Source organism: Belonocnema kinseyi, chromosome 9, assembly GCF_010883055.1.
Source record: "Belonocnema kinseyi isolate 2016_QV_RU_SX_M_011 chromosome 9, B_treatae_v1, whole genome shotgun sequence".
Classification (NCBI taxonomy): Eukaryota; Metazoa; Arthropoda; class Insecta; order Hymenoptera; family Cynipidae; genus Belonocnema; species Belonocnema kinseyi.
Window position 1 is genome coordinate 83,576,445 of NC_046665.1, and position 26,485 is coordinate 83,602,929.

The following is a 26,485-nucleotide window of genomic DNA, read 5'->3' on the forward strand; positions in this document are numbered from 1 at the left end:
ATAGAACAATTAAAATTGTAACGTTAAAAAATTCAAAGTTCTTCGGAAATCTAAAGATTAAAAGTTTTCTATCTAAAACAATTCAGTTTCAAATTGTTTTCTTTTAAACATTTCGTTTCAATTTACTTTTCTTAAATGAACAGTGAAATATTGATAATATTAAATACTTATTCTTTTTATACATTCAGAAATTTCAAATTAAATGTGATAAAAATTAAATAATTTAGGCTCACAATATTTTAAATTAAATAAAAATCTTTAATTATGACTATATTATTATGGATTTATTTTTAAGTTGAAAATAGTATAACGCACGTTTATATTTTTTTATAGCTGAAAAAATGAATAGAAATAATATATTAATAAATTTAATATAAAAAAATAATATAAAGGAATGCCTGAAACTCTGAATTAAAAATATATTATTGATAAATCATGAAAATTGTTATTTAAAAATAAAATTATCGGAATCAATGTTATATTAATTTCAATTCTTATCAAGACTTTCGGATTGAAACAGTTACAATCTGGAAATTCTCAAATTATGAACAAATTTATAATTGTTTGGTCAAATAAATTATTGTTCAGATTTCTAGAGTACAGATCCATTTTTAGAAATTATTTATTTATTTATATTTACAGTTGATAAAATAAAACTGTGTTTTTATCAAAAAAATTTCAACTTTAATTGCTTTTAATTTTTAATTGTTTAAATTCTCAAAACGGCACTTTAATTATATTAAAAACTGTTAAAATCGAACTTGAGCAGTTTTTTCTTCTAAAATTACGTAAAATTTCTGGTTTCCCGGTCCGGCGGCCACCGTGTTTTTATCAAAAAAATCTTCGATTTTAAAGACTTCTAATTTTGTTTAACCTTTAAAAGTGCATTTTAAAATTCTTTAAATTAAAATATTTGCTTAAAAATTAAAATGGAAAATTTTTAAAGTGAAAAATTTTCGAATTAAGCATTCTAAACTAAATGATATAATAATTGATAAAAATCACAATTTAGGAAATTATTTAAAAACGGTTGAAATCACAGTTGGACACAATTTTTATTCTAAAACTTTTGTTAAATTCCCGGTCAAACAGTAAATTCAGTCTTTTCCCGGTCCATCGGCCACCCTCCTCGTCCTTTTTTCATAATAAAAATAAAAAAAGAAATGATAATAGTAATAATAATAAGAAGGAGAAGAAAGCCAGCGCTCTAGAAATACCACTGTAATTATTCTTAATGCATATAATCGAGTTGTATGCTTTACTTCTGTCTAAAAGATAGCCATACATTAATTGGATCTCCCTTCGAGCGTATCGACCAATACGAATGATCTGACACAAAAGAAACTGAGTTTTTGGCTTGCATTACATGTGTTTATTCATCAGAAGCTTCACTTATACTTAGCAATTAGTAAAAAGTTGATCGGTATCGTCACGAACAATCTGTCCTCGATTTAGGTGCGTGTTTCAGCGATAAGTTCGCCAGGGATTGATGCAAAAGTGCCGGAGATCTTGTAACATGTATCCTAAAGAAGAAATTTTCAATGTGAAGAGAGATATTTTATTATTCGGCCAACTTTCGTCCATATTTTATAAATTTCGAATACACTAATGGTTTTCGTATCGTAAAAATTCTTCTCTGGGAGAAATAAATGCCGAAGTACAACAATAAAAATACAGTATCCTAGTTTTTTTTTTGTTTGAGAAACATGCGTCGCATTCGCTGAGAGATGTAGAAAAAAAACTGAGCTTTAGAAAAAATCAATATTCATTGCGCATATATATATATCTATAAATGTACGAAGTCAGTAGAGAAAAAACGGTTTCTGGTCCACGGCGAGTCTAATGAATGTTGATTAATCTAGGAAATGTTTGTTATCTAATAATAATAATAATAATAATTAATAATAATAATAATAATAATAATAATGAATTCGCTCAACGAAATTATTAAGAACGCAGTAAATGCCACGCCCTTCGACACGAGTTGAATCACTGTTGCATCAACCCTTATTATTTTTTGTTTTATATGCCCTTACGGATTACATATGCTCCGTTCATACCTGTCGTAATGCAATACACTCTTAAATGTACAAATATCCGAAATCTCGAACGACAAATGTTTTTCACCGGAGAACCGACAACTCGTCGTTCCTTATGAAAATCAATGAGTACATTCGGCGGGTCCGAGTTGTTTTTTGCGTATGAGTGTGTTCATATGTTTATGTGTGTCTCTATGTATGAATGGGTCTCGTTCCGGGATGAAAAATATAAGCATTACACTGAAGAAAAAGAAGAAGAAAAGAAACAACAACAAGAACGTTAAACTCAATGTCTCAAGTGAATTTAAGGTAGTACACGCGTACAATTATTATTGTTTTCTTCTGCATGAGTAACTGTGTTTTCGAGTCTCTACGTGTACGGTGTTATTATGTTACGCATTGCGCGCGAATGCGTTGGCGGACAATTTTTGCTTCTTCGCCGATTGATAGGCACCTTTCGCGAGCCACCATATATATAATACTTGCAACTATATGTTTTGGCGTGTAAGGCTCACCCACTCCGGTTCCTTACACTCGTCCCGATGTTCTCTTGTGTCTTGCAATCCGTACCATCGCTATAAAATCAGAATTTTTTCCATCTCCTACCTCAGAACGAGCATCCATCGATTTCTGATCTTACAGGAAGTAATCCGGCGTCCTCCTAGTCACATGCGGCTCACCACGTCTTGGTGCAGGGTCAAACTGCAGGCTGTACCGAGAAAAAGATGCATTTTTTAGACGACAGTTCAATGCAGAGTGGCTCTTTTAGTCAATGATAAGAAAATTCCCGGTTTGCTATAGTTTTTAAATTCAAGTTTAGAGGTTTCTAAATTTAAAAATTTTGTATTCAAATGCTCAATAATTTACAAGTATAAAATGGAAGCTACTAACACTTCATAATATTCAATGTTCGAAATTGAAGAATCAATGAGTAAACTTATAAAAAAAGTTAAATTATATCATTTTAAGTCATTTTAAATTAGAAACATTTAAAATGAAACGATTGCATTTTTTTGTAAACTAAACACTTCTTAAATTAAAAGTTAGATTATTTTCATTTTAAATAGTTTCAAATTTTATTTCAAAAACTTGAAACATCTACATGTTGTTTTATATTTTTTCAAATTTTAAATTATTTTAAAAATCTTTTCAGAACTTCTAAACATCTTTTTAGATGATTCGAATTTTTTCTAAAATTTTGCCTACAAATTTGTTAAAAATAAAAGTAATTGTTCAATTTTCCAAGGAAATGCTTTTTAATTCTTTTGAAGCCTATCAAAATTTGCACCAAAATTTGTGTACAAATAGCAAGATTTTGTCAGGATACATGACACTTCTATTAAATTATTTAAATTATTTTTTATTAATTTTGAATTTTTTGAACTTCTAAATATCTCTTTACCTTACTCCATTAAAAAAATAATAATACGCGTTCAATTGTTAATTATACATCAAAATTGAACAATTTGACTTACAAATTAATTTTTTTTTAAATAGATCAATTAAAATTGTAACGTTTGTAGTTTACTTTTTTATTTTGAATATTTAATTTTTAATCACTGATTTTAAATAAACAGTCAGATATTTCGAAATATTCAGTAATTTTTCTTTTTCTTAATTAAAAAATTCAAATTAAATTTTTAACGTACCAATATAAATTGTCCAACAATTAGTTCAATTTACAAAAAAATAATTTAAATTCCAACCAAAAAATAAGATTAATTTTTAAACAAACTTATTTGTAGATTTTTCAGGCCGAAAATATAAATTTTCTAAAAAAAAACTTAATTTTCATCAAGAAAGATGTTTTTTCTGCCAAAAAATACGATGTTAAAACCGAAAGATCGAATTTCTTATTTAAATAGACTAATTTCCAATGAAGCAGTTGAATTTTCAACAAAAAATATAATTTTAAACCAAGAAAGACGTCTTTACGTCAAAATAGATGAATTTTAAACCCGAACAAGGAATTTATTTTTCAAAAAGACGAATTCTCAATGAAGCAGTTGAATTTTTAATTTGAAAAAATATAAATTTTTAACAAAATAGTTTAACTTTCACGAAATAATTAATTTTTCAACAAAATAGTTAAATTTTTAACCAAATAGTTGAATTTTCAACTTCAAACGATACATTCTCAACCAAATGGTCGAATTTTCAAGCCGAAAAGAGATTTTATTAGAAAACAGTTGAATTTTTAACAAGACAGTTTATTTTCAACCACCAAGAAAGATGAATTTTTAATCAAACGGGACGAATTTTCTATCCAAACAGACGAATGTACCAAGTGATTGAATTTTCGACCAAAAAAGATACTATTTTAACCAAATTGTGGTATTTTCAAAACAATAATAAAATTTTTAAACAAAACGGATGAATTCTCAACCAAAAGTATAATGGTAGACTTATGAACAAATAAAAAAAAAACTTTTAACCAAAAACAGATGGATTTCACAACTTCATTTATCACTCGTTTTACTACTGCCACTTTCATTCATATTTCGCAAATAATTTCTCTGAGAAAATGGACTATAATATGATTTGAGAAAAAAAGTAATTGTTACAGAAATCCCCTGACTTTTGCCATTTTCTTTTTGTCAAAAACGCTAACTTTTCCTTGATTTCCAGTTTTTTCCTGGCCCTATTTTCCAATGAGGTGATTATTGACGAAAATAGGAAAAAATTGAAAAAAAATTATTAATAATTTTTTAAGAAACACAATAGAATTTAAAAAAATGAATTTTGAAAAAATACATGCATTTTCAAACAAAAAAATGTGAATTCTCAACGAATAATGTAAATGAAAAAAAGATGTCAATTTTAAATCAAACAAAATTTAACTCAATCGAAAATATGAATTTTCAACCGAAAAAAAAAGAATTCTCGATAAAAATATAATAGTTTATATTTTGACAAAAAAAATTTTTTTTTTTAATCAAATCCAATTTAATTTAATCAAAAAATAAGAATTTTCAACAAAGAGGTTTATTTACAAAAGAAAGATGGATTTTCTACCAAATTGTTGATCTTTTAAGACAAACAGTCATATTTTCTACTTTTTGTTAAAATCTTTACAATGGAATTTTTAACCTATCAATACAAATTTTCCAACAAATAGTTCAATTTTCGACAATATAGTGTAATTTTCAAACAAGTAATTAAAAATCCAGGTAAAAATAATAATATATTTTAAACAAATATAATTGTAGATATTTTAAGCCCGAAAATATACATTTTCAACAAAAAAGATCATTTTAAACCAAGAAAGACGTCTTTTATGCCAAAATAGATGAATTTTATACCCAAAGAACGAATTTATTTTTCCAAAAGACGAATTCTCAATGAAGTAGTTGAATTTTTAACAAAATAGTTGAATTTTCAACTTAAAACAATAAATTTTCAACCAAATGGTCGAATTTTCGAGCCAAAGGATTTTTTTTTTGCTTAGAAAACAATTTACTTTTTAACAAGACAGTTTATTTTTAACTTAGAAAGATTAATTGCAACGCAAAAAATGAAATTTTATACCGAAAAAATGCAGTAGTTGATATTTCGTCAAATTTAATTTTAATTTTAAATCAAACATGAAAAAAAAGTTAATTTTCAAAGAAATCCTTCTTTTTTTTATCATATTGTTCAATTTTTAAACCAAAGACGATTTTTTAACAAATCAATTGAATTTTCGTCACAAAAATATGAATTTAAAACTAAACAGTTTTACTTTAAAGCAAAATAGTTCAATTTAAAAAAGTGGACAGCCCCCCCCCCCACTCCAAATGAATTTTGTATAAATCTCTACAACAATTGAATTTTTACCTCACCAATACAAATTTTCCAACAAATAGTTCAATTTTCGACCAAAAATTATGAATTTTCAACAATACAGTTTAATTTAAAAAAAAAACGAATTAAAATTCCAACCAAAAATAATAAGATATTTTAAACAAATATAATTGTAGATTTTTAAGCCCGAAAATATAAATTTTCAACAACAAACATAATTTAAAAACATGAAAAACGTCTTTTATGGCAAAATAGAAGAATTTTTTATTTGCAAAGAACGAATTTATTTTTCAAAGAGACAAGTGGAAATTTTAACCAAATAGTTGAATTTTCAACCTAAAACGATAAACTTTCAACCAAATGGTCGAATTTTCAAACCAAAGGATTTTTTTGTTAGCAAACAGTTGACTTTTTAACAAGAAAGTTGATTTTTAACATAGAAAGATTAATTTTAACGCAAAAAAATGGCATTTCTACCCAAAAATATGAATTTTCAATAAAAAAAATATGACATTAGTCTGTGAAAAAAACGGAGGGAAATGATAAATAGATGAAAGAGTGTAAAATCCATTGTTAGATTTTTTGCAATAAAAAGAAAAAAAACCTTTACTCACAATGAATATTTCAATGCGTCATCCAGTTCCATAATTGCAGCCTGATTACCACAACGATAACAATAATTAGGGGCAGAGAAAATAGTCACGACATTGCGATCATGACACCTGAAAAATAAATAAATTCCACATCAATATTCATATCCGAAAATAAATTGAAGAGCGTAAATTTGAGGCGCAAGTAAATATTTGTACTAGTTTCGTGATTAGCACTCGTACCAATTATAGCCCTCCATGACGAGCTGATGCGCACGGGAAACGAGCGTTAAGCCGTTTGAATGATTAAACGTTTCGGAAATATCCTGGCCAAAAGTATAACCGGCTCCACGAGGAGAAATTCCCCATCCTCCTCTATCATCCGGATCTGACCATAGAAGATCGCACATGGGTCCCTGAAAATATATATTTTATTACAATAATCCTGTGTATTCTAAGAAAGTCTTGAATTCAGTATTTCTACTTAAATCCTGGAGGAAAAAAAAATCCGTGATAATTCTAGATTTTCAAGAGATTCTTCGAGTTTTTTTCCAGGTAATATAGTTCATGGTAAATATTAAATAAATTTAAATAAAAATATTTCGCTTTTTTTACCGATTTAGAATATGGATACAGTTTTTCAAGTTTATTATAAATAATTTTTTGTTCAGTTTCTACGAATTTAACTATGTTCAATGTAGAAAGCCTTGGAAATTATATTACAAGAATTTATTTAAACTAATTTTTACATCATCCTGTAATTAAAATGCAGTGCATATTTAGACAAAATTAATGTGGGTACTATCTTAAATTTAATAAAATTCTTCACAGACAGTTGAAGTTTGAACTAAAAAAGATCAGTTTTCAGTTAAAAATGGAATAATTTAATTATCAGTCGAGAAAATTAAATTTCCACACAAAAAACTCAACCAAAGTGATGAACTTTCAATTAAAATGATGAATCTTTAATTGAAATAGATAAATTTCAAACCGAAAAGATGATCTCTTAACAAAAGAGTTTAACTTTCAACCAAGTAGTTTTATTTTTAGCCAAAAAGATTTCTAACTAAAATGATGAATCTTTCAAATGGAGATTTTCAACTAAGATAATAAAAAAAAGTTTTTAAACAAAAATACATGAATTTTTAATTTAAAAAATAATAAATTATCAACCAGAAAATTGTATAGTTAAATTTTCAATTAAAAAAATTAATTTTCAACTAAACTGATAAATCTTTAAATGAAATAGATGAATTTAAGATGAAAAGATTGTTTAAAAATAAAAGATAGATCATCATCGAACAATTAAATAAAGCAATCAAATTAAAAACATAATTAATCATTTATTCAATTGAATTTTAAAGTAAAAGCGATAAATTTTTAACCGAAAATGGAATAATCAAATTTTGAATTAAAAAATTAATTTTTAAGAAGGTAATTCGACTTTCATCCAAGTAGTTTTATTTCCGACTAAAAAGATTAATTTTCAAACAAGAAAGTTAATTTACAAATAAAAGATTAATGTTCTAGAAAAAAAAAAGATTTGCCAACAAAATAGTTCAATGTTTAACTCAAAAAATCAAATGTTCAAACAAGCAGTTGAATTTTGAATTAAAAAAAAACAATACTCAACAAAAAACGTAAATTAAATTTTCAGTAAGAAAACAATTAATTTTCAACTAAAGTGGAAACCAAGAAGATTAATTATTACAAAAAAAGTTGAATTTTGAATAAAATGTATGAATTTTTAATTTAAAAAAAATTGTCAATCAAAAAATTAAATAGTTAAATTTTCAGTTAAAAAAAAAATTAATGTTCAACCAATGGGATGAAATTTCACCTAAAATGACGGAATATTCAATTGGAATAGCTACTTTTTCAGATTAAAAAAAAACTAATTTTCAACAAACAAAAACTAATTTAAAAAAAATAGTTACAAATTCAAACAAAGTCATGATATTTCAACTAAAATGTTGAATCTTTAAGTAGAAGAGTTGAATTTTTATCAAAAAAGATAAATTTTTAACTAAAATACTGAATCTTCAACTGGAATAGTTGATTTTTTAACCGAAAGATGAATTTTCAATCAAAAACATTAATTTCTACCAAAATACGATTTTTTGACATAGTAAAAGAATTTGTAACTAATGTTCAACCAAAAAACCACCAACAAAAAATTTCAACTGGAATAGTTAAATTTTCAGTAAAAAAAATATTTTTCAACCAAACAAAAAACGAATTTCCAACTAAATAGCTCATTTTTAACAAAAGAGTTGAAATTTGAATTAAAATGAAGAATCGTCAACTAAAACAATAAATTATTTAATAAAAGAGTTTAAATATCAACCAAGTAATTAAACTTTTATTCCAAAAAGATGAATTCTGAACAAAGATGAGTTGAATTTTCAACAAAAAGATTAAATTTTTAACCACGAAGATAAATTGTATACCAAAAAGAACGAGTTTTCAACAAGACATGAATTTTCAACCAGAAATTTGAATTTTTAACTAAATACCATCAAGTTTCAACCAAAAATAGAATAGTTCAATTTTCAGTTACAAAAATTAATTTCAAACCAAATCAACATTTAACGAATTTTCACAAAATATTTCAATACAGTAAGATAAAGCTATTTAAAAAAAATCATTGTTATTCAATTTTACATTACAATTTTTTTTAACGAATGCTAGACACCTTGAAATTGATTAAAAAATGATTATATTTCAATTACCTCGTGCGGCACTTCTTGAAGACGATCTAACGCGCGAATGTGATCCAGTGTGTCGATCGAGGGCGAAAGTCCGCCATGTAAACAGAAGATTTGGCCATCGACCAAAGCTGTCAGGGGCAGGTAATCGAACAAATCCGTGAAGAATTTCCAGACGTTGGCATTACCGTATTTCCGCAGGCATTCGTCGTAAAATCCATAAACTTGTGTGATTTGTCTCGACTCGTGGTTTCCACGCAGAATAGTTATTCTCTCACGATACCTCACCTGAATTATAAAAAAAAGTCAATACTGAATAGACAAAAGAAAATTCAGATTCATAAACTTGTAACAAATCATAAATTCCTAAACGAAAATGCTCTTAAATTCAAATGTTCAAATTATCTAATAAGTCATTACAAATATTATATATGCTTTATTTTAGCCCCCCCCCCCCCCCCCCCCCCATGGAAATTAGTATTTTTTAAAGAATTTCAATATGAGATAAGAAAATGTCTAAATTTTTTAAAAAGAAAATCGTCATCAAGATACAGAATTTTCAACAATTTTAGGTTATGTTAGCGGTTTACGCCGGAAATAGATATTTTTAAAGAACAAATCATTAGATTTCAAACATTTAAAAAATTCATCCACTATTCATATATTACGGCTTTGTTAGTGTTTTTAAATCGGAAATTGGTATTTTTAAACAAGAATCATTACATTTTAGAGGTTCACTATTTTTAAACAATTAGAGGTTACGTTACCATTTTACACAAAAAACTGGTGCTTTAAAACAAAAATCATTATAGTTCGAAAAAGATTTGCAAATTTTGAACCGTTGCAGGTTGTATACATTTTTGTTTTTATAAAAAATTGATTATTTTAAACAAAAACCATTAGATTTCGAACAAGATTTACAATTTTTTGTTATGTTAGTGTTTTTTTTTGTCTGGATTTATTGGTCCGAATTTATAATCCGAAATTCGAATTGTTATTAAAAACTCATTACATTAAAAAAAAGATTCACAACTTTTTGACAATTTTAGGTTAGACTGACGTTTTAAACAGAAAATAGGTATTTTCAGTAAAAAATAATTCCATTTAAAATTAATTTTTCTGTACAATTGTAGGTTAGGCTAGAGTTATTTTCCGGACATATAGATATAGATTACAAAGAATATTGACCATTTTTTAACAATTTGAGGTTATTGCAATCATTTAAGTTATTCGATTTTAAAGAAGATTAACAATTTGGAACAGTTTTTCGTTATGTTAGTGCTTTTCTTTGAAAATTGATATTATTAATTAACACTGTTTTAAATTGTAGATTATGATTATTATTTAGATCTATAGAATCATTAAATTCGAAATTTCCGCACAATGTTTAATTTTTCTAGGCATTTTAGACTGCAAATAGGTATTTTTTAAATGAAAAATCATTGGCTTACGAAGTTACAATTTTTTCAACAACTTTCCGTTATTTAAATGTTTTTGTCGGAAATTAGTGTTTTTTTAATCCTTAGTTAAGATATTATTTTTCAATCAATTATCGAAAATATTGTCCTTGCTAATCTTTTCTATTATTTTAGATAATAGATACCTTGAAATAAACAATTTTGTATCAATATTCACTTTATATTTTAAATTAGAAATCTCGTGAGACAAAAAAAAATGCCCGCACAGCTTACGTGTTTGTTTTCTAGTAAACAAAAAACACATAAACAAAATAAAAAATGTATAACACGGCGGTCAAAAAACATCAACAGACTTCATCACCAAAATGGTTTCAAAACATGGAAAATTGGGTGATTTTTGACAAAAATAAGGGAATAAATCTTAATGAAATTCATGTTGAGGTACCATATTGAATTCAATATGAAACGCTTAAGATTCAAAGTCGACATATATTGCATTTTTAATCAAATAGTCGAATTTTTCAACCAAACAGGCGAATTTTGTATAACATAATTGAATTTTCAAGCAGTAAATGTGAATTTGCAATTAAAAATGTAACATTCCACCAAAAATAGAATAGTTAAAAATTAAAACAAAAAACTAATGAAAAAAAACGTATTTTCAAGAAAATCGTTCAACTTTCAACCAAGTAGTTGACTTTTTAACTAAAAAAGATAATTTTATAACCAAGAAGTTAATTTTCTAGCGAAAAATACGAATTTTGAACCAACTTGTTGAAATTTCTTCTATAAACGATCGGTTTTTTGCAAAAAATTTAATTTTCTGGTAAAAATATTAATTTTCAATAAAATTAATTTTAAACTAATTAGTTTAAATTTCAACCAAGTAGTTTAATTGTCGGAAAAAATTTTTGTTAACAAAATAGTTGAACTTTCAACCGAAAACGTGAATTTTTAATCAGGAAGTTAACTTTCTACTTAAAAATATGCTTTTTTTACTAAATAATTGAATTTTTAGCTAACAAACAATAAAATTTTAGCCAAAAATGGATAAGGTCAATTTTCAGTTAAGGATAATAATTTTCAATATAAAAAAAATCATAATTTTCAATAAAATACTTGAATTTTTAAGCAGGATATTTTTCAACCATTTTCCGCAAGAGTTGATTCTTCAACCAAGAAAGAATTTTCAGTCAAGAAAGTAAATTAATTTCAACAAAATGGTTGAATTTTCAAGCCAATAACGCGAATTCTCTAAAAAAAAACCTGTTCAATTTTCAACAAAAAAGTTCTTGTTCAACCAAATAGTTTAATTTTCAACCCAAAATCAAAATTTAGGCCTCCATTTCTTCTGTAATTTCGGATGATTAAAAAACCAAAAATACCTCAGAATATGACCAACAATATAGAAAATACACAAAAATAATAATAAGAGCTTAAATATGACAACAAAAATGTTATTTTGTGTATTTTCCATATTGTTCATCATATGTTAAGGAAATTATTATTTCCTAATCTTTTTAAATTATAGAAGAATCCAAGACGAATAAAGAAACCTACATTATAGCAAAAACACTTATCTCTATTAATTTGAGAGATATTCCCTATTGAAATTTTTGGCAGCTACGACAGCGCCACCAATTTGGAACTCTTGGGAAGAAATTTGAATTTCAAATCAATATTGACACGAAATCTTATAATAAATAATTAATTTTAGACCTTAAAATAATCTTTCTGTTTAAAATGAATTGATATTCATTACTCTTTTTCATTAAAATTGCTCTAATAACGAGGAGATATCCAATGAACTATTTTCTACTGAAAAATGTTTCCATAAGAATATTTATATTTTACCAAATAGTAGAATTTTCAACTAATAAAGATCAATATAATGAATTTTTAGCCATAGAGATGAATGTTGGCCTAAAGTAATGAATATTTAAGCAAACAAAATACTTTCCAACAAAGTAGTATAACGTTGACTAAAAAAATATGAATTTTAAACGAAATATTTATTAGTTGATATTCCGGCCTAAAAAGCTTTTAATATTAAATAAAAGACAGTACAATTTAAAAAAAAGCGAAACTTAAATAAAATACTTAATTTTCAAGTTAAAAAATTAATTATAAAAAGAAAAATTTCAATTAAATAGTTCAATTTTCAGTTAAAATGATAATTTTGAACAAAAAAAAATGTCTGAAGAAAATACTTAAATTTGCAATCAAAAATAATGAATTTTCAAACAACAAGATTTATTTTCTACCAAAAAGTCGAATTTTCAACTGAAAAATTAATTCTCTCTCTCTCAAAAAAAAGAATTTTTAACGAAAGTAAGTGAATTTGCAAACAAGAAGAATAAATTTATAAAAAAAGATAATAGTTGAATATTTAACTAAATAGATCGACTTTTGAGAAAAGAAAAATTAATTTAAGTATTCTAATTTTAACTGAAAAATTATATTTCAATATAAAACATTAATTGAGCTGCATGATCGAATAAGAGCACATACATTTTTTCGGCTTGAGCGGGATGAGCTCTCGTATTTTTTAGATTTGGTTGAGAACATTAATTTTTGAAAATTCAATTACTGCAAGAAATTTCCTTCAATTCAGTTAAAAAATATTTTCAGAATTCTTCATCTGGTCCTGTCAGGGTTCAGTTGTTGAGCATCAAGATTCACTTACAGCCAAAAGAGACGAATTTTCAAAAAAAATACATTAATTTTCATCTAAATTCTTGATTTTAAACCAAAGAGATGAATCTTTAACAAACAGCGTAAAATAGAATAGTTGATATTTCAACCAAAAATATTTTTAATTAATATGCGCTGCATTTAACCAAAAAGGACGAATTTTAAACAAGGCATGCAATTTTTAAAATAAAAAATATCAGTTTTTAACCAAAAATAAAACAAAAACAGATAAGACAAATTTTCAATTAAATATTTAAACTTTCAACCGAAGAGAAGAAACTTCAATCGAAAACATTTTAATTTAAAAAAAAAAACAAAAAAACAATGGAATTAAAGAAAATACTGTTGTTATTTTTTGCTATAAAACATAATAATTAACTTCTGACAATATGTTCTTTTAAACTTAATTTTAGTAAAGAATAAGGTTGTGTTAAATTCAGAACTATGCAAGAAAAACTGACCCTACTTAAAATATTAAATTATTTTTTCAAACTGAATGACATACATATTATATATTAAATTTAAATTTTTTGACAATTCGGCCCCGAACAGCTATTTTCAGAGTACCCTACAGGCATATATTCCAATTTTTTCAAGTACAGTCGTCTTTTTTTCATGACTTAGAAGTAAAATATGAAGATGTCTCGTAATTTGTCAAAAGTTGATGTCTTTTGAACCACCCTAGGGTATATTTTACTCTTACCTTAAGAGCTACAAGTAGAGTAACGGTCTCGACAGAATAGTATCCACGGTCGACGTAATCTCCCATGAATAAATAGTTTGTGTCAGGTGATTTTCCACCTATTCGGAAGAGTTCCATTAAATCGTGAAATTGTCCGTGAACATCTCCGCACACCGTCACTGGACATTTCACCTCTTGTACATTCGATTCCTTGGCTAAGATTTCTTTCGCCTAAAAATAGAATGAACAAAAAAGTTAGATACTCTGTATTCATGTATTCTTTAAACGCGCGATCATGAATATAATATGATACAAAGTTTTATCTCATTTTTCGAACGACGGGACGACAAACAGGGGTTCTATTTTAATCGGTATCAGATTACAGAGAAAAGGAAACCAGGGTACTGTTTTATTGGATTCAACTGAGGTATCTTATCAGAATCGATTTAACGTATCATAGAATTAAAAAAATAATAATAATTTAATTATCGACGTCACTGACTTAGAACACTTCATACTACTAAGAAAATCTTCAATAAAGGCATCAGATTATATTGTTAATTCCTTCAGTTCTAATATACTGATTTTGTGTACTCTTCTATTCAATATTAGTAAGTTATTTAACCCTTGAAGGACATACTGGGTATAAAACACCCAGTGACTTATTTGCGCTTTAACAAAACGTACCAAATTTAAGAAAATGCAACATATGACGCCAGATTAACAAATTATATGAAAATCTATTTTTCTATGTCATTTTCATATAATTTTGATTTTTATAATTTTTATAAGCAGTTTAAGATCAATAAAATCGTTTAATCACGCAAGGTGCGGTGTTTCATTTTTCATTGGATTGAAGCTTTTATTTTTTAGAATAAATAACTTCTTTGGAACGAACACTTTAAGACTAATTTTATCTTTGAAGCGCCGTATCTCGGAAGTATTCAAGTAAAATTTTAAGAAGTCATTTTTAAATTTTTTTCCAAAAAGAATTTTGTTTAACTACTTTAAATTTCAAAAACGGTTATGAAACCTTTTTCTCCTTAAACTAGATAGCTTAAACATCATTAATTGATTTTCTTGTAAAAAAAACTATCCAATACCGCCGGCAGAGCAGACGTTTCAATACCCTTGGGTGCGTAACACACAGTATGCTCTTTATGAAATTTTACGGAAGTGTTCCCTTTAAGGGTTAATAGAACCAGGGTGTCTAACCAAATTCTGGACAAAAATTCCATGAGAATTCCAAGTTTTTCCAGGTATCTCAAGATTTTTCCACGTATAATTTTTATAAAACGGAGCCATTCGCGCAATTTTTAACAACCGGCACGAAATCTGTATATAATTCGAGAGTAATTATAAATAATGTTCTTTTTCAGTATTTGTAAATATCTAAATGTGTAAAAATAGTATTTCTCATATGTAAAATACAATAACTGTTTTTTTTTTTAATTCGCTAAAGTAAATTTATGAAAACATAAGTAATTTCTTGATGGAACAAAAGTCTCTACAGTTTTAATTAATATGCTTATTTAGAATTAATCATTTCTTGAATTTGTTCCTAAAGTCCACTAATTTGAATAATAATTAGAAGAAAAAAAAATTATTTTAACAAAATAGATAAATAATCAAACAAATAATTGAATTTTCGGTTTAAAGAAATAATTTTCAGCCCAAAGTAAGGAATTTTCAACTTAAATGATGAATCTTTAACTGGAAAAGTTGAATTTTTAACCAAAAAGATAAATTTTCTATTAATGAGATTAATGTTCTACAAAAAAAGAGAGGAATTTTCAACTAAAAAAGATAATTTTTTAAGAATAAATTAAATAGGTAAATTAATTTTCAATTAAGGAGATGAATTTCCAACTAAATTGATGAAATATTTCACTGTATTAGTTAAATTTTCAGTTAAAACTAAATTTTTGTTTTAAACTGATGCAAATTTTCATCTGAAAGAAAGAGATCAATTTTCAATTGAAATGATAAATCTTCATCAAACACGTTACTTTTAACGATATAGTTTAATTAAAACGATGAATTTTCAATTGGACTAGTTGAATTTTTAACCAAAAATATGAATTTTCAACCAAAAAGATTAATTCTCTACCAAAAAAGAGAAAATTTGCAACTAAGATAAATTTTCAAACAAATATTTAAAAAGTACATTTTTAGTTTAAAAAATGAATTTTCAGCGAAGAAGACGAATTTTGAATTAAAATGACGGCATATAGAACTAGATTAGTTACATTTTTCGCCAAAACAAAAATTATCAACTTGAATTATTATAATTTTTAGATAAAAATTGATTTTCAGCAACAACAAAAAAAGAACTTTCAACAAAATTATTAAATTTTAAACCAAAGAAATTAATTCTTATTTAAAATTCTGAAACTTTAACAAGAAAATTAAGTTTAAACAAAAGAGTTCAACTTTCAACCAAAAAATATGAATTGTTAACAAAAAATGTGATAGCTGATATTTCAACCCAAACAAGGAGTTTAATTTTTAATCAAGAAGATTAAGCTTTTACCAAAAAGAGGAATTTTTAACTAATTTTGAACCAAATAGTTGTATTTTTAACTAAAATATAAAGCTACTTTTACAAGTGGAAAAAATATGCTCTCGGTAAAATTCCCTAACATTTCCGGGTGCTTCCAGTTATATAAAATTTCCCTGAAAATTCCACAAAAGCATGAAAACAGTTTATTGGAAAAATTATTTGTTTATACCTTTTTGAATTTTGATTTTTTTAAACTATAACTAATGGTTTTAAAACACCGTAGTCGCTGGGCCGGGATTTTTCAAGATCATGGAAAACTCAGAAATGACAGTGAATTTTACCAATTTTTAAGAAAACGATTTTAATGATTTGGAATATCGTAAATTTCATATCATATGATATAAAAATAAATTTAAATAACTCCAATTTCAACTTCGTTTGAATGTTAAGTTTAATTTTCAACTTTTTCAAGTAGTTAGACCATTACAAATCGAAATTTTGCTATTAAAAAAGGGATTTAAAAAAATATTTTGAAATATTTTACTGTTTATTTAAAATGAGCAATATAATGAATGAAATATTCAAAAATAGACCATTTTAAACTGAATTGTTAAAAATAGAAAGCCTTGGATCAAACAATTTCTAAGTGCTAAATTTAAACTTTGAAGGCTAGAATTTTAATTGATTCATTTTGTTGAATTTTTAATTTACAAGTGAAATTTTTTTTTATCTACAATTAATGATTTGAAACGACTTAAAATAACAGTAATTTACATTCTAATTTAAAAAGTGTTAAATTTTAATCGATCAATTTAAAAATGTTCAATTTTTAATGTTTCTAACTTAAAATTGCTTCAAAATTAAAAAATTTTTATCATTTAAAAATTTAATGATTCATTCATCAATTTAGTACGTTAATCAATGACGCAATTACACATAATTAAATATGTTTAAGTCAAATTTACAGAAAACTAGTGTGTTTTAGTGAATCAATCTATTTTGGTAAGGTGAGATCTTCTACACACAATTTTATTTCGCAACTGTTTTCTGGCACAATTAAAAGCTGAAAGTTTTTTTACAATAAGAAGATTGCAGCGAAAACTATTCTCTATAGTTAAAGCAATTATTTTCTTTTAATTAAGAAAAATTTTGAAAAATCATAAATCATTACAATTTTTCTAAACGAGGATACTATGACGCCGGAAGTACAACAAGTGTTCTAAGTAAAACGTAGTAATATTTTTCCGTACCAAGAATTTAGTTATTAAAATGACGTTTTAAAAAGTGTACACGAAACAATTTAATTTTAAAATGTACAACTTTTCAATAAAAAAAAACCTTAAATCACCACAAAACTAATTTTCATAGAAAAAAGAGGCCGAAATATAATTCAATTTTATAATCTTCTTTTACCAGAGTGTCTACTCAAATCCTGTAAAAAAAAATCCCTGACAATTCCAGGGGTTTTTCCAAGTTTCTCATGATTTTTCCAGGTACTATTTTTACACATTTACAATAACTTTTTTCATTTGTGAAAGTAACTTTATTAAAAACCAAGTCATTTTTTTTAATGGTAAAACGATAAATTTTCAACTGACAATGGTATAATAAAATTTGAAGTTGAAAAATTAATTTTGAACAAAGTAATTCGACTTTAAATCAAGCATTTAAATTTGCAATCAAAAAGATTAATTTTCAACAAAAAATAAGAATTTACAACAAAATACATCAATTAAAAAAAGGAATATTTATATTCTCAGTAAAACAATTAATGTCAACGAAAAAAACAACTAATCTTTAACCAAAAAGTTATTTTTGTACCAAAAAAGTCGAACTTTCAATAAGACATGAATTATTAACCAAATAGTTGAATTTTCAAATAAATAAGAACAATTTTCAAACAAAAATGGAATACTTAAATTTACAGTCAGAAAAATTAATATTTGACAAAAAGTAAATACATTTTCAACCACATATTTGATTTAAAAAAAATATTGCATTGTTTATAAAAAAAAAAATCAAGAAAATATTTGAATTTTTAAGCTAAATAGTTGAATTTTAAACTAAAAGCAATACATTTTCAACGAGAATGGAATAATCAAATTTGCAGTTTAAAAATTATTTTTTGGCAAAGTACTTTTCAACAACCAAAAAAAAAAAAGGAATTTTCAACTAAAATCATCAATGTTCAACGGGTATAGTCGAATTTTAAACAAAGTTATATGTCCAGTTAGAAAAATAATAATTTTCAAACAAAAAAAAAATTTTTAATTTTAAAACAGTGATGGATTTTCAACCAAAAATTCCAATAAAATAGTTAGGTTTTAACTGAAATAGTTAAGTTTTTAGTAAAAAAAATTAATCTTCAGTGAAAGAAAAAATTAATTTTCAGAAAATAGCTCATTTTCAACCAAAGATTAATTTTTATTTAAAATTACGAATATTCAACCAAAAAGAAATCAATTTTTAACAAAATAATTTAAATTTCAGCCAATTAATTAGTAGTTTCTATTTCAACTAAAATATATCTTAATTTTTAGTAAAAAATCCGTTAAATTTAACAATAAAAAATACTTTTTAACATAAGCTGAATTTTCAAGTAAGAAAGATTTTTCAGTAAAGAGAAAAAAAATTGCAAAAAAACTATTGAATTTTTAATAAAAAAGATGAAATTTCAAACAGATTGTTGACTTTTTAACTAAAAACAGTCAATTTTCAACCAAGAATAGAATAGTTCAATTTCCAATTAACCAAATTTATTTATAACTACAAACAAAAATGAATATTCAACAAAATGATTAAATAGACTAATACAATTCTACTTATACAAATATAAAATTATTATTCAATTGTACACTGAAATTTAAAAAAACAAGTACCCTCAAAAAGAACCTGACGTTTCCAGGTTTTTCCAGTTATAAAAAATTCCCTGACAATTCCAGGTTTTCCAAGTGACTAAGAGAAACAAGTCGAAAGTGCCAAAAAAGGGACCCTGAGAACAGTACCCGCATGTTTTATCGAACCGGAAAATCAAATTTATATCAAAAACTCATCGAACAAGTAATTTCTCCAGAGTGTAGATTCGACGAGGCACAAATTTCGATGAGACACCGAACGATAGAGTTTACCAACTACTCAATCTTGGTTTGAATCATTAAAATCATAATGTTCTGCGACACGCTGTTGCTTTTTAGGATGTGGGGCGAGAAAAAATTGGAACCGATCGTTAACAATCGCGAGGTAGGCACAGTAGCATTTTTACAAGAATTCATGGATTAACTTACCTTGTCACAGAGGGTTTTCACTTGGCTTTCTGTCAGTTGTTTGCAATCGTTCAACTGTTCTATCCACTGGTCAAGCTCGCGAAGGGAAGCCTTCTCCTCCATTGTATGGGTCTGCAAATGTAATACTAAGTGAAGTGTAATACTAATTCTAAGCACATGTAATGCGGCGATGGGCTGGAGCTATCGATAAATTAAATTAAATTAAATTAATTTTTGCTCCGGTAGACTCTCTCAACTCTCTCAACTCACAAAATGGCTGCTGTCGTGACGTGACGTCACAGTTTTTATCTACGCGTGCGTGATTTTTTTGACGGGTTCACAAGTTTGCGAATTTTTGCCATATATGATATATATGCATATGCATATATACACATATATCGAGTATATTTTTTCAGATTTAAAACTTCTGGCTCCTTGAAGCTATTTTTAACGATTATCGTTCGGCCTTGTATCTTAGATCGCGTGTCCAACTTTTTTTGTTCGAAAATTGGCTCTGAAAGAAGAAAAAATATATGGATTTTTAGCTCGCCCCTTTTTTTCATTTTTAAAGATACTTCAGGTTGGACTCTGAGGTTGTTTCAGTTAAAAAAGGAGTTAAAACTGTCAAAGTTGAACGGATTTCTCTTTCTGTCATGCAGAGTTAAAAAGAGAAGTCCGTTCGAATTGGACCAGGGCTGAGAACCAGAAGAATGGTCAACAGAGATGGGTACGTACACTACCTGACGCATTTAAGGGTTGGGAACGTATTATACTCCACGACCTAAGAGCAATTCCATGTCAAATCAATTTTATCCATTGTTAGTAATTTTGAAGAAATTCTAGTATCCATTCTCTTAGGTGCTGAGAAGAAATCCTAATATAATTTTGTTTAAATCAAAAAACTTAGGGGATATTCAAAATGGAAAATTTGCATCCTTTTTTTAACTTTTGTCAAATTGGTGATTTTAAAGATATTAAATTTTTTTTTTAATTATTCATAATAAGGCGTCGGTTTTAAGAAATATTTCAGGAATAAAATATTTCAAATCCTTTCTGTATTTTCAAAGTAAATTTTAAAACTGAATTTTAAAAAACAATTTTTCATTCGCTTTAATTTTTTTAAAGATAGCTTATAGTGTCTTATAAATACCCTGTAATCTAAAAATTGGATCTCCCTTAGTTTTCGTGGAATAATAAACAGCGTACGCCGAGATGATACACTAATTATATTTTGAAAAATAAGAGAGATCCCATTTTTATATTTACATGGCTTTTTGGGGACATTATAAGCTATCTATGAAGAAAAAAATCAAGAAACTTGAAGATAAATTTTTTTAAATCAATTAAATTTTTTTTTTTTTAATCCAGGAAGTTAACATAAATTATATTTTTTGAAAACTGTGTCTCATCATGGGTAGTTTAAAAAATACATCTCAATATCATTAAAATCACCAAAGTAAATATGCAGGACGCATGCGTCGTGCCGTTATAACATAACCTAAAATACAATTTATACAAAAAATTAACAATGATTTAGCTGCCTAAAACTTTATAATCCCTTCAGGTACGTACTTTGTATGTTTTTGTAACAAAAGAAAAGAATTATCCTTAATTTAAACATTGAGGATAAGTGCATGAACAGTTTAGCATTTCCGCCATCTTGAAATGAAACTTATTGGATATTACGGTTTCGGTATGCATTACGTATAGAACGGATTATACGTCAGAAACTCCACATTTACGCGAAATTGATCAAACGTGAGTCTTATTTGGTGTTATACGTGGTTTTCTACATTAAGTAGGTTCATCAACTAGATTGTTTTATTTTTGAATATGAAACTATTCACTTTAAAATTACTAATAATACACGTACAATTGAAAAAAAGTGTTTTTTTTACTTTTTAATCGTAAAGAAAAAGGCATACCTTTTTTAAACTTTGTATTTCTGTCGTGCAATACCCGAACTAACTGTGACGTCACATGCTTTCAATATTTTCTAAACAAGTTGGACGTTGATGTTTTTTCATTAAAAAAAAAGAAAATAAAAATGGATAAATGCTATGATTGGTGTTTTGGGCCGAAGGGTACATTTCACGAAGGTCGAATTAAAAATTTTCATTAAATTAATATTTCACATAGCATTTGCATCTAGGTTATGGACTAATCATATTTGCCATAAACCAAAAATGTACACTCGAGTCGCGGTACTGCGAAATTCAATGCTGCGAACTCCCGCTATTGAGTATGTTTTTCTCCCAATAGTGAGAACTACGTTATAACCCCTTCACCAACACTACTCATTTGTACATTTGATAATCTAATCAAATGTAAAATTCACTGTAATTTTAATTTTAATTCATAATCAAATACATTCGATACTTACAGTGGAAATTTTTATATACGTGACATATTTCAACGTTTCCTTCGCTCTGTTCATTTTAATAATTTTAATAATAACGATTCAAATATTCACTACAAACTGTCAGGATGCGTAAACAGTTGACATTTAAACATAGTAAATAGTCGGAGTAGTGGGGTCCCCTCATGTGTTCTCACTATTGAGGGCGGACCTGCGCTAAATGTTCGCAGTACCGCGATTCGAGTGTAAATAGAAATTAATCCTATGCAAAATATTAATTCCATGATTAATTCAGAATCCTTGGTCTGTGGACTGCGTGGAAAGGTACCCTAAATGAAAATATTTCAATTTTTAAAATTCTGAAAAAATAATGTTTTTGCGAAGTTCTGAACATTCAAATAAACGTAATTTATTGCTGGTAGCTTTCTGAACTAGAAACAGTGCTAAACTATTTATTTGTTTTTATCACAAATGATTGATTACAAAAGAAACTTAGGTCTTAGGGTACCTTTTCACATAGGTCGAATTTGAATAAACTGCAGAATTAATTTGATATATCGAGTTCGTATCTAGGTTCTCAACTAAACAAATTCACCATAAACCAACAAAGCAGCTAAAAATGAATCATATAAAAAATATTAATTCCATGATTAATTCAAAACAGGCCTCCGTGAAAAGGTACCCTTAGGTCCTAGTCAAATTAATAATTTCAACGATTACAGTTGTACCACGATACTATGAACTTTTTTGGGGGTGTGGTTCAGGTTATCTTGGTCGCTTGGTGGGGAAGTGAAATTGCGTAACAGTAAAAAGTACTTAGAAAATTTTTTTAGTTTGTGGTAATGTACATTAAGACATTAGTAAAAAATAAGTCCTTAATTTTCAATAAGAATATACAATATTCCTATCAATATGGGAAATGTAGTTTCTTGAGCTTTGAAAGCCTATGACGTCACGTCACCTGTTTCGCGCTATAAGGCGCCTCAGATTTCGTTCAAGAAAACGACATTTCCGATCAATATTATGTTACTTTCTAATTCTTTATTGTAAATTATTAAATAAACAAAATTAAGTTTGTATTTCACATTTAAATTCCTTGAGAGTCAAAATTTATACAGAACTTAACTAGAAAGCAAACCATACTTTTGTGGATAAACCTTTCTAATTAATGAAATGGCACCCTTTGATGAAAAATAATTAATTATAGGTTATTAAAAATCATAAAGTTTCGTCCCATGAAATATTATTGCTTGGCAATAGAGTTCTGAGCTGGTTATATTACTTTGAGAACGGTAAAGAGAATGAGAATATTACCGAGAATATAACCATGAAATAAATTCTCTGAGAATTTATGAGAATCTCAGAATTAATTTTAATTAATAGAAAATTACATTTTTTCGTTAACTTTTCGGTTGAAAATTCAACTCGTTTTTTTGAAAGTTTATCTTGTTTATTTTAAAGTTTACCTGCTTTAGCAGAAATAAAATCATTTTTTGATAAAAATTCAACTGTTTGGTTAGAAATTAAGCTATTATGTACTATTTTCTTTAAAACTTAACTATTTCGTAGGAAATTTACTTTTTGTTTAAAATGTATATTTTGGTTTTGAAAAATGAACTGAAATATTTTCGGGAAGAAAGTTCGACCTATATACAAAAAAATTTGTTTTTTATTACAAGTTCATATATTTTAGTACAAAATGATCCTTTTTGGATAATAATGCAACTATTTGGTGGAGAATTGAACTATTTTGTTAAAAATCCATCCTTTTCGGTTGAAAAAATTCGTCTGTTTGGATTGAAAATTCAATTTTTTTCGTAGAAAATTATTTTTTGGATACAAAAATTCAATTTCTGATGTTACTGAGTTCACTTGAATCTTTTATGGATGAAAACTCAACGTTTTTTGCAATAAAAAATTCTTATAGTTTAAGAGAAATTTCATGTTTTTTATAAAAATGCAGCTATTTGCTAAAGAATTCAACAATTTTATTAAAAAGTCATCTATTTTGGTTAAAAATTCGTTTTTTTTCGAAAATTCAATTTTTTTGGTAGAAAATTATTTCTTGTTAAAAAATTCATAGTTTCATCGTGAAACGCGACTAACATCTTTTTTGAAAACTTATCTTTTTGATTTAAAACTTCATCTGCTATAGAAGACATTTCATTTTTTGTATGAAAATGCAAGTTTTTGGGTAAAAATCGTTCTTCTTTGCTTGATAATTCACCTAATTTGTTTAAAACATTTGGTTAAATTGCTTTGTTAAAAAATAACTTTTTTTGTTAAAGATTTATATTTTAAGTTGAAAAGTTATCTCTCGTTGATTAAAAGTTTAATTATATTGTTGAAAATAAATCTTTTTTAATTGAAAATGAAACTACTTGGGTCAAAGTTAAACTACATTGTGAAATTTTTCTTTATTGAAGGCTTTTGTCTGGTTGAAAATTTAACTGTTTAGTGGAAAATACTTTTTTTTTTAATTCATTTTTTAACAGAAAATTGATCTTTTCCATTTTTTAAGATTGATATTTTTTAGTTATAAATTCGCGTTTTGTAAAATTATTTTTAGTTTGAAATTTCCTTTTTTGTGCGTAGAAATGCATCCGTTTCGTCGAAAATTAATTGTTTGTTGAACAGTCATATTTTTTTGTTTGAAAATTAAATTTTTGTAAAGAAAATTTGTTTTCTGGTTTGAAGGTTCAATAATTTAGATAAACTTTAATTTTTTTGAAAGAAAAATCTTTATTTGTTGGAAATTCGTCATTTTGGTTTTAAAATTCTTTTCTTTTGTTGTATAAATTTCATTTTTTAAAATAAAAATATAAACTATGTCACTTTTTCGTTGACAATTTGTGTTTTTAGGTCGAATATTCAACTATTTTGTTATAAATTTAATTATTTTGTTAAAAATTCTAGTATTTTGGTCAAGAATTATCTTTTAAAGTAGAAAAAACTTTTTTTTTTAAATAAATTAATACATTAGAAAATTTTAAATTTGTATATGAAACACTGTTTTATTCCACTTGTAAAATATTATATGGTAAAAATATCACAAGATTAAAATGCTGCTATTTGAATATTAATGATTTGACATGAAAAATTAGTATTAATATAGTATAAATGAAATAATGTGAGTCAATTGAATTTTGAGATTATAGTTTCAGTCTAGCAGTGTTCAATAATTAATGAGCTACTGCTTTGCATATTTTAAATTCCTGAATATGTCTGAGCTAGAAAATAATTTATATTCAACCGCTGATGTAATATGATGAATAAAAATATTATTAAAAATCATAATTTCTTAAATACTCTTAAATTCTCCTAAATTATGTCATATTCTCGATTATATAATCTGAACTTAAATTCTCGGGAATTTAAGAACTCTACTTGGCCATCTTGCTAGCTGATATCACAAAGTAAAATACCAAAGGGCTAAGGCTTCATTCACACCTTTATTGGTAAATCTCTCTTCTTTTCACTCTAACATGTGCGCTACTGCTGTATGTCAGAGTGAGATAAACAGGTTTTTCAGGAGAGGTGTAAATGAGCCTCAAAACACGATTGCAATCATGTGAAAGAACCCTAATTTGTTTGCACAATCTAGTGTAATCTAGGGATTTTATGGCAGAATTTTGAGGCTCTAATTTGAAAATTGTATTAATCTCCTAATTATGTTTTTTTTTACATTAAGAAAAAATAATAATACCTAATCTGTAGGGAGAAACTTATGAATTACCTGTGTTCGTAATACTTTCATCTTTATTTGCATAGTTGAAGCAGCAATAATTTTGGTTGTAGTTTTGACTTTCGCCATTCTCAATGTACGGTGCTCGGTTTTAATTTAAATTTATACTCTTCAACACTGAACCTTGAGCATAGTGACTCAAAATCCTTTAAACTGCAGTCATCGATTAAAATTATATGTCGTTTAATTTTCAAGAACTTAAAAGCATCACTAAAAAATGTCAGAAATATTCGGCGTTGTATTGTTTAAAAAAATGAATAACATAAATCGGTAAATAGAACTACTTAAAATAAAGACAAAGAACCAGTTTACACAATAAAAAATTATATTTGAAAAATGGTCAATGCATATTACAGTACAATTATAATCTTACAGTCTATAAAACTTTCGATATTTAATATTTATGCTGGGTTGTTGTTTTACTGGCTTACATAGTTAAAAAAATTAAATGATCTACATTAGGTTCCCGAAAATTACACCGAACAGCTTTCGGGGAAGTTATTTGCGTTTTCTCCAAATTCTTAAAATACTTTGATCTTCGGAGTGAACAAAATACTGAATGTTAATATTAACTTCGTCAGGCAATGGATTCTCACCTAAAAAGGAGATCCAGTGGGCCCACAATTTGGCATCGTCTTTACGACATCGTTACAACATCCTATGTCCATGTCGTGAAGGTGTCTAAGATATCGTAAAGACGT

General features: G+C 26.4%; 1 protein-coding gene across 2 annotated transcripts; it reads right to left on the reverse strand.

The window, feature by feature from the left end:
• Positions 1-1,349: 1,349 nt before the first annotated feature.
• LOC117179453 (serine/threonine-protein phosphatase 2A catalytic subunit alpha isoform) lies at positions 1,350-25,976 on the reverse strand. Of its 2 annotated transcripts, none has more exons than XM_033371278.1 (7): positions 25,776-25,976; positions 19,702-19,812; positions 13,936-14,145; positions 9,145-9,408; positions 6,656-6,828; positions 6,437-6,544; positions 1,350-2,748 (listed from the first exon to the last, which is right to left on the reverse strand). In XM_033371278.1, the coding sequence occupies exons 1-7, from the start codon at positions 25,851-25,853 to the stop codon at positions 2,676-2,678; spliced, it is 1,017 nt and encodes a 338-aa protein (XP_033227169.1). In that variant the 5' UTR covers positions 25,854-25,976; the 3' UTR covers positions 1,350-2,675. The 2 variants fall into 2 exon arrangements, with proteins under 2 accessions (XP_033227169.1, XP_033227170.1); XM_033371279.1 differs by lacking the exon at positions 25,776-25,976 and adding an exon at positions 19,951-20,165.
• Positions 25,977-26,485: the final 509 nt, after the last annotated feature.